At 35.2% G+C, this 9,469-nt stretch overlaps 1 protein-coding gene across 2 annotated transcripts in view; it reads left to right on the top strand.

Annotated features, from left to right (window-relative positions):
- The window catches only part of PBX3 (PBX homeobox 3), a 222,472-nt gene that overhangs the window by 163,393 nt on the left and 49,610 nt on the right, over positions 1–9,469 (top strand). For both annotated transcript variants that reach the window (XM_066367143.1, XM_066367144.1), the window contains exon 3: positions 2,486–2,727. In XM_066367143.1, the coding sequence (XP_066223240.1) occupies positions 2,486–2,727 (242 nt within the window). The remainder of the gene's footprint in view (positions 1–2,485; positions 2,728–9,469) is intronic.

Here is a 9,469-nt window from a genome sequence, read left to right as displayed (position 1 = left end):
TTCATCCACAAGAGTGTGAACTTTTAGGCAGGAAGTGGTTTTTCTGATTAGATTTGATGTACATAATTTATAAAGTATGTGCAGAAGGATTGCATTAAAACATTTTTCCTGTATTTGAAACAAACATTGAAGTGTTGATTTACTTATAATTTTAGAAGAGATGTTACTTACCACAAGGGAAAATGTTATGCCAGACTAAATGCATACTTATTATTTTTATATGTGTTCACTACTGTTGAGTTTAAGGATTGCTTCCTATTGGTGTGGTGGTGTTGGTTTATATGCATATTAGGTGCACCTGAAAGTGTCATAGATGCCCAACTAGTTTGTGTCTTTTGAATTTCTCTGATGAATTTCCTGTGTATTAGTCATTGAACATCATTTTTTGTGTGCTGCACATGTGCAGGGAAGCGTAATAATTTTGTTTGTGGATGTTGATCTACTATTAAAGAACCTCACCAAATGTCCAAAGGGAAAAGATCAATAAATATATGTACGAGGGGAAAACTGGAAACCTGGAGGAAACTTTAGGGTAGATAAAAAACATATTTCTAGGAGCACCGGTGTCTGTGTAAATATATTATAAAAAGAAACAACAGGCACACAAAAATGTGAGCAAGAGGTTAGTTTAAAAAGGAAAAAAGTTAAAAAAAAAAAAGAAGGAGAAAAGTTAGGAACTCCCAAATCAATAATATAAAATGAAACCAAGCTGGAAGTGTCAGATAAGAGGCTGCTCAGTGAGTCCTCAGTGCTTGTCAAAGGCACAGAAAACTTGCTATGTGGAACTACTACAAGCATTTCTAGGCCGATTTTAACATGTAAAAAAGTGAATTAGAAGAAAAATGAAAAATGTTAAAAATACCAATGTAACCAATACTTGGCAGTTTCTTCTATATCTAGAATAACAGATACATGTTTGTCTATCTTTAATTATCAGCAAAGTGCTGATACTGATTTTAATCTTATTTAAGAGGAGTTATCTAACTGTTTGGTTCCCTAAATGAATTATTGTCTTGGTATATTACAGTTTTCAAACCTTATTTATTTACCTCTGAACAGGCAACAGATACAATTTTAAATCATTGTGAGTTCGTTTTATTACCCAGTTGAAATTATTCCAAAGTATATTTTTAAATGAAAGTGACAGCTTTAAAGTGTTTTGAGGGAGGAAATTAAAGTTGTGCATTTGAGTTAAGACAACCAAGAGCTCTCTCTCCTGCTGTGGGTATAATTCAGGACATCTAGGAATGAAATCTGTTCTTAAAAGAATTGATGGTAGTTTTAGGCTAGCATATAAAATTGCAGAGCTGGTGCTCAGTTGAGTACTTGGCAGCTTATAGATGTTACTGTCATGTAAGTTACACCAGACACAAAGTGTGCACCACTGTGGATAAACAACATCAGGCACAGACGCAAAAGGCAGAATCCAAATGCAGACACGCAGGATGCCAACTTCTCCCCTCACCCCCAAGATGCCTTGTAACTAGTGTGAAAACCCTGCTTTTAAGTAGATTTACAGAGGTTAATTGGGCTTGGATATTTTAGATTATGCTACACATTAATGAAAATGCTGATTCTGAGCTGTCACGACTCCACTGCTTTTTATACCATGATAATTATTTTAAAACTTTGTCTTCTGTGTTGTTGAAAACATCTTGGCAGAAAGCCTATGTGACCTGATTAAACCTAGGAATTGTCAGCTGTGATCTATAGTACTCAGATGAGGTTGCTGACTGGGCATCATTTAGAAAGTTCTTTATTTAAAAGCAAAATTAGATTGAGATACTGTGCCCAGCATCATACTGCTATGTTTGATAGTACATTTTTAGTACTGTATTTAGTGTCCTGGTTTTATAGTTTGTTGACAATTGCTTAACAAAGGCATTTACTAATATATATTTTTAAAGCATAGCTAATTACCTCTTAATGTATGTATTTCTCTTCTTCCCCTGAGATTACATGATGGAGAAGCCCATCTAATCCTGTTTATATTTTAATTTTTGGATATAGCTTGTACATTAATTGTTCTATGAAATTTTAAATTCTGTCCTAACTGTATAAAGAAATGGAATAACCACCTTTCTTTCAGTAGGTTTGTTTTATATCCTTGGATGATTTTTTTTTTCTTTAAAATCCCGAATGTTTTACCCTCTTCCCATTTTATGCTTAAATCACCTAAATCTGGAAAGATTGGATTTCAGAATATTCTGGAAGCCATGACTGCCTTTTTCTAAAGCCCCCAATCTGGGATAAATTGAGCAGGGATGATCTTAGAAATTCTGGAATGCATGTAAATATTATCTTGAAAAGAATTTTCATACTTAAGCTTATCATTAAAATGTGAACAATGAAATTCTCAGCATGAATTGTAGTACTCTGATGTTATGTGATCATTTTCTCTAATAAATAAAATACTCACACTGTTTGTCCTGTTTCTCGCTTCTTCTCTCTCTCTCTCTCTCTCTCTCTCTCTCTTTCCCTGAAGGTCTCAGCATCAGAGGAGCCCAGGAGGAGGACCCTCCCGATCCCCAGCTAATGAGACTGGACAATATGCTTTTGGCAGAAGGGGTTTCAGGTCCTGAGAAAGGTGGGGGATCGGCGGCAGCAGCTGCAGCCGCAGCAGCCTCTGGAGGTTCTTCAGATAACTCTATTGAACACTCAGATTACAGAGCCAAATTGACCCAGATCAGACAAATCTATCACACAGAACTGGAGAAGTATGAACAGGTCAGCAGCCACCACTCTCATAGTCCTGCACAAACCCTCTGTTGCTCTGCTGTTAGACTGCGCTAACCAATATTGAGGGCTTTGAGGGGTAGGTGTTAACACAAAGAGCAAAATAAATAAGGTCAATGCAGAAATTTAAGTGAATTGTTGGATTCATGAAATGAAGTCCCCTTGAGATTTCAGAGATGAAGCTTAACTATTTTATCCCATCTCCTTGTTTTAGTTTTATTCATTCCTCATATTCATGTGCCCTTACTACCACCACACCTGCAGCCATCCTTCCCCTCTAACCTCCCGACTCTGTGCTCTTCAAAGCTTTATATCATTGACATTTATGCACTGGCCTTATTCTTAAGCTGTGACAACTTTTAAAGGGAAGCACTGCATAGTGAGATCTTCCTCCTATGCTGTGAGCTCCAGAATCCTCCTAGGAATTCTTAGGGATTGTGCCAGCCTATAGGAAGGGAGTTACCTTCACAAAGTAAGCAGGTTCTGGCCTGTCTCTCCAAGGGGGAGACCTCTCAAGGTAATTAACCCAGGGCGGAGAGTATTAGGCATTATATGCTAAATTCCTGATGGGAGAGGAGGGTTAAAAATGTTATTCTTCTCAACAATTATATTAGCAGTATTTCATTGAACCTAAGATACCTTTGATTTTAAGTTATATCATTGCTTTATGTACCACCAAAAAAAAAAATCAACACTGCCCAATTTAACCGTAACATGCCATTAATTGTAAAATGCTTCTAAACAGCAGAGAAGTTAAAATGTGTGGGAAAATAAGTAACCCTTAGATTCCGTGAAAAAAGGTAAAATGTTCATGGTTCATTTTAAATGTATTTTAGTTGTTAGTTTAACCTAAAAACCTGCTTAGTTTGAGTAATTCTCACTGGAAGGTAATTAAAGAGAACATTATATAGAAAGGTTTAAATATCCCCCCCCCCCCAAATAAAGAGATTATTAAGTCATATTGAAATTGCCAAGTATTTTTGCCAAGGTCAACAAACAGTTGGTGAGTTGGCTGTTTTATAGAGTTCATCCTAAAATAAGGAACTGCCTAGATATACCCATCACCCAGATAAATAATTATTATTAACATTTTGTCAATCTCATTTTGTCTCTCTCCCTCACTCCCCTCCCCTCTCCTTTTTGGTGGAATACTTTAAAGCAGTGTCAGGCACCATACCATTTCCCCCATAAATACTTCACTGTGTAGTCAGGTATACCTTCAAGTCCGAACACCTTAATGTGGTGTGGAAGTCCTGGTCAGTTTTAATACTGATTTTTCTTCCAAGTTCCCCAAGGAGTTTCAGTTGTGTAGTTGTTTTTTTCATTGCCTTCTCTAATATGCTGGCTATGGTGGTGTTAAGCAAATGCTGGATTCTGTCCCAGAGGTGAGTGTGTTTTGAGGGAGGGTAAAAGGATTTATGTAGTTCTATGTTAAAATATACTGCTCACAAAAATTAGGGGATATTTCAAAATGAATATGAAGCAATAAAATATGCCGTAATTTTTGTAAGCCGTATACAATATAAATCAATCTTAGAAGATGTCTTTTTTTCTGAGTAGGATTTTCTAGGATCTCAAACTATTTCTAGTCTCATTTAGAATACTTTTTGGTGAAAGATGTACAAATAAGAATTTTGGGGAAATTATCTTTTGTGTTTACATGAAAAAAAAAAATGGAGCTTTCTGATTTGACATATGAATAATTAAGAGTAAACAAAATAAGTAATGGTTGAAAAGGTTACCCTGAGCATAAACAGTGGGAAATGGCTCCAATTTGTAGTAATATCCTAATTGCATAACTTTATATTAAATACATCTATACGTACTTACTAAATACCACCGATCACCTTGCATGAAAATATCTATTATAATTGGGTCAAATGGCTCTACTTTTTTGGCTGAGAAATTAAGATAGTTTTTTACTATCTCCTGCCCTGTTTCTTCACATCGACCTCCTTATTTTCTACCAATAGCCCTTTTGGAAGTTGGGTGAAGCTGACATCAGTCAATGTCACAGAGTTTTGAGTATTTTTTTGTTTTGTTTTGTTTGTGTGCTTTAAAAATACATAAACACAAGTTCTTCATAAATTACACTAAGTACTTGAAGATTTTTTGGATTAAATATATTGGAAAATAATGAGTTTTAAATTGTAATTATGAACCTTATTTTTTAGATATATTTAGTAGCCTAATAAAAGCTATTTAAATGTTTATTTCCTTTCTTATTTTTAACACTTTCAGAAAGAAAAAATGTAGATAAATGAAGCCAGTGCAGTATTATGAACAAAAAATAGATGGAGTGTGATGGCTGGTTTGCTGATTCAAAAGAATTTTAGTTTACAAATTTTCTTCTGTAGGTTCTGAATTGTTTTAGAAATAATAGCAGCATTTAACTCTCAAGTTGTCGATGGGGTGGCTTTTATAGCTTTTCTGTGAGTTTTGACATAAGATAGTCAACTTTTTTTAAAATCTGGGGATACAGAGTCTTTATCTTGGAAAGACCTTTCAGGGATATGTTTGGAAGGGCTAAGCAGAACTAAGTGAGACGAAGAGGTAACATTTCTAAAATAGATGACATTATAATTTCCATTTTGCAGATGAGAAAATGAAATTCAGGTTATTTGTCCAATGTCACACATCTGGTCAGTGTCAGAATCAGGATTGAAATCTGTTTCTGACAATGTGCCTTTTTCATTATGCTGCTACATATGTCGAATTGGAAAATACTATAATTCAGATACATTCTGGTTTTCTCCGATTTGCCCGTGTCAGGTTGCATTTGGAGTAGGGTCAGAGTAGAGATGGGGGAAAAAGACAACTATTTTAATCACTTTGCAGAAACTGTATTTTTCCTCCTAAAAGTGAACACAGGTACTCTGAGTGACAGAACAGTTATTAGTCAATAGGAAGAACATATGTGTGAAGGCAGAGGCTTCATCAGAAAATTGTGTTGAGTCTTTTACTAAAAGAAATAAACTACATTGGAATCTAGAGCTATTCACTCTACTGTGTTTTGCAATGAAGCTGTAATGAAAATGTATCTGAAGCTTGTTTAGATTTAGATTGCCATAAAATTAACAAACACCACCATTGCAGTAAATTAAAGTACCTTATAAACATAGCCACATTTACAAAGCTAAGCAGACTAGAGCTACAGTTTGAGCAAAATTAAATCCAAGCTACAAGGCTCAGTTTTATGTGTCTTGTTTAGAAATGGTACTATTTTAAAAATACTGTCCTTTTCCCCCCCCTCTATAAAATAGACTTTGATCATATGTCTCTATTACATAGTCTTAGATGTAATGATTTTTGGTGACAGTCATCAAAATTCACTTATCAAACCCTTTTGAAATATTAGGCATAGAGTATATAATAGAGTGAGGTTCTTGAATATGACCACCACCCCAAAGGAAACAAAAACTATTTTACTTTTCTCTTGTTGATCCTTACACTGAACAGGAATATAATCTTCCAAAGCTTGCAGCAGTTGTCTTATAGTACTTCGTCTGGAGAGCATTGCCTCCTTCTTGAGTTGGACAAAAACCTCATTTATTTGCCAGCTTGTTGATGAGCTACACATTTTGAAAAATGCTTTTACATTACCTTTCACATATGCTCTTATGATTAGAAGTCCAGCTATTAGAAGAGGTGAATTTCTAATGAACTCTAGCCAAAAGTCCTGGGAAGCCTGTTTTTAAGAATTGAAGGCCTTCTTGGTTCCTTCGCCACTCTGCCAAAGTAAAATGGACACATTGGTATTTGCAAATGGAATTTGACTTAGACATTTGTTCTCAGTTAAAACGGAAAAGATATATCATGCCCTATGCAGCTCTCCCACTTTGCTTGTACCAGAGAAATGCTTGTACACAGGCAATTCACTTCATAATTTATAGCTGCTATAATAGAGATGACATATTGAAAGCTATCTACTATAATTATATTGAAATACATTTTTGCTGAAGGCGAAAGTGTTGTAAGGGTCCCAACCCTCCCTAAGCATCTGGGAACCTGCTTTCTGAGTTCACTGATGTCGAATGAATTCACCTCAGATCAGGTAAAGCATTGGAGCCAAGCATGTACACTGAATGTGCTCAAGACCGGTCAGATACTGTTTAGATACTAGAGGATTTTCAGATTATCAGCGGAGTGTTGGGGGATGGAGAATGAGTGCGGAAACCACTGTAAAGGAATGGCCTTGGGCTTTTAGAGAATCTCAATATTCTGTGCTTACATTTCCTGGCAGAATCTCCTTTGCTTGTAAAGGGATATTATTTTTATTTTTATCAGGTTAAAAACTGCTGATGTTCTTACATTAGAGATTTTGTAGCTCGCAAACTCCTAATTGCATTTTGCTATTTCTTTTTAACAAATAAGCAAGAAAGACAAAGGGGTGCCACCTGATGTAAACTTTATATTTCATTTTCCCAAGCAAAGCTTTGTGAATCATTGTTTCAAGGGAAGGGTTCTACTTGTCAGTTCTCATGCTGGATCTTTGCATTGACTGGAAGGAGTGTTTCCTCGTTTTTCCTCCAAGTTTCTAGTTTATTGACTCTATGCACCAAGTGTACCTTTGACCATAAACTTGATTAATGAATGAATTGTTTTATATTTGAATATTCTTTTTTTATTCAGTTTCTTTGGAAGCAATGTTTGTAGTTAGGCCTTGGCAAGGCAGAACTATATTATATATTAGGTAATCAGAGTAGGGACTTGCAGAATTACCACACACAAAAATATGAATTTCATTAAATTGCCATTTTTCTCGTCAGTAATAATTGCCGTTTATTATTAATTATGTTTTAGACTCTATGCAAAGAACTTAACATGCATATAATCCTTACAAAATCCTCATGAGATAGGTCCCTAAACAATGTAATTAGGTAAGAAGTGTTGAAGTACAATAGATATTTCATCTTCGCAGCTGTTCTTTAGGCATACTGGTCTCATTCTATATATTTGGCTTAGGAAGACTCTTTGAATGAAGAATTAGTTGATTTAATAATAAACATTTCATAAATATAAAATCTATAATATTGAACTAGAGTTACGTGTAGGGTTATAAACACATCTAGAAAATGGATGCATGTAAATTTGAGAGACATTGACTTTTAATAGAGATTTATTCTTTCTTTGTAAAGTAGATTTTAGAATAGGCAATATTATGATCTGTTGGCTACAATTAACTTATACCGATGATTACAAAAGACCCTTCAGTCTTCAGATCTGATTACTGAACTGTTTAAAAACTTCCTCTAAAATCAGTGCTTGCTCTTTGTTTGGTTTTACATGTTTATATTCAATAATCTGAATTTACAAGCAGGAAAGGGGTTGAATCTTGAAATCAGAACTGAAAATAGCACCACACAAAACAAGCAAAACACTGAAAATTTTGATAATAAACCAAATAGGTATGAATATCAAGGAGAAGTTTTCACTAGTTGGTAAATATTACTAAAACAGTATCAAAAGTCCAAATAATTCAAGTTCTCAATTATTAATTGGTTTAGATTTTTAAGGAGCAAGGAACAAGTGGCTAAAAGGAAGACTCATATTAAGAATTGATTCAAACTATTTGTATCAGGTAATGCCTTCCATGCTTTAGGTTCACTTCACTGTGTTACTACAATGTATGTTTTAAAACACAGATCAAAAGTTGCCTGGCCCGTGGTAGCACAGTGGATAGAGAGTCAACGTGGGACCCTGAGGTCCCAGGTTTGAAAACCTGAGGTTGCCGGCTTGAGCGCAAGGTCGCTGGCTTGAGTGTGGGATGATTGACATGACCCCACGGTCGCTGGCTTGAGCCCAGGGTCTCTGGCTTGAGCAAGGGGTCACTGGCTCGGCTGAAGTCCCTGGTCAAGGCATGTATGAGAAGCAATCAATGAGCAACTAAAGTGATGCAACTACGAGTTGATGCTTCTCATCTCTCTCCCTTCCCGTCTATCTCTTGCAAAAACACAGCCACACAGAGATACAAAAAAAAAAAAAAAAAAAAATGCATTCTGGATGGTTTTCAGCAGCTGGATAAAAAGAAAACGAGGTTTCTGCTATTACTCTAACTCAGAAAATTCAAGGAGTCCCATGTCTATTTTAATAACATAGTCTTGGAGATATGATGGAGAATACGAGAAATGTTTGAAGTGAGCATCCCATATTATAAACAGCATTGTTGCTCGTGTGTGGTCAGATGGCCCTTCAAAACAACTCTGCAATCATTTGATCATTCTTACTGCATTTTTGTATTTAAAAAATGTTTATCTTTTAAGGAATAAGAAACGAGGCAGTACTGTGTTCTGCTCTGAAACTGGTGCAGATGATGCTGTAAATGAGGCTGTAATTTACTTTCAGTGGTATAAAGGAAAAAAATGACTTTGCCTAAAGTGTATGCATCTTTCTTAAGGGTGTACCCAGATTTTAATTATCTAAATGTAAATACTTAACGAATTTTACTTAGAGTAATGAGCTAAAGTGCACACTACATAAATGAGATGTTCTAATTAATCATGTATGAACTACTGGTTTAAAGAAAAGCAATGTGAATTCTGTGAATGTTGGGCTATTGCCAAATTGCTAATCAGCATTTGCATTCATAGATGACTTCACTTAATAAGTTATGAGACATTCAGCAAATGTTTTAGAAAATTATGAGTTTGTAGATGCAGAAACTTTTTGTTTTTAACCTGCTATTTTTTGTTTTTGTTTTTTCCACATGAAGCATTTTGGTGCTTTAGAAAAA

This window comes from Saccopteryx leptura, chromosome 2 (assembly GCF_036850995.1).
Source record: "Saccopteryx leptura isolate mSacLep1 chromosome 2, mSacLep1_pri_phased_curated, whole genome shotgun sequence".
Lineage (NCBI taxonomy): Eukaryota > Metazoa > Chordata > Mammalia > Chiroptera > Emballonuridae > Saccopteryx > Saccopteryx leptura.
This window is presented reverse-complemented; position numbering and strand designations above follow the sequence as displayed.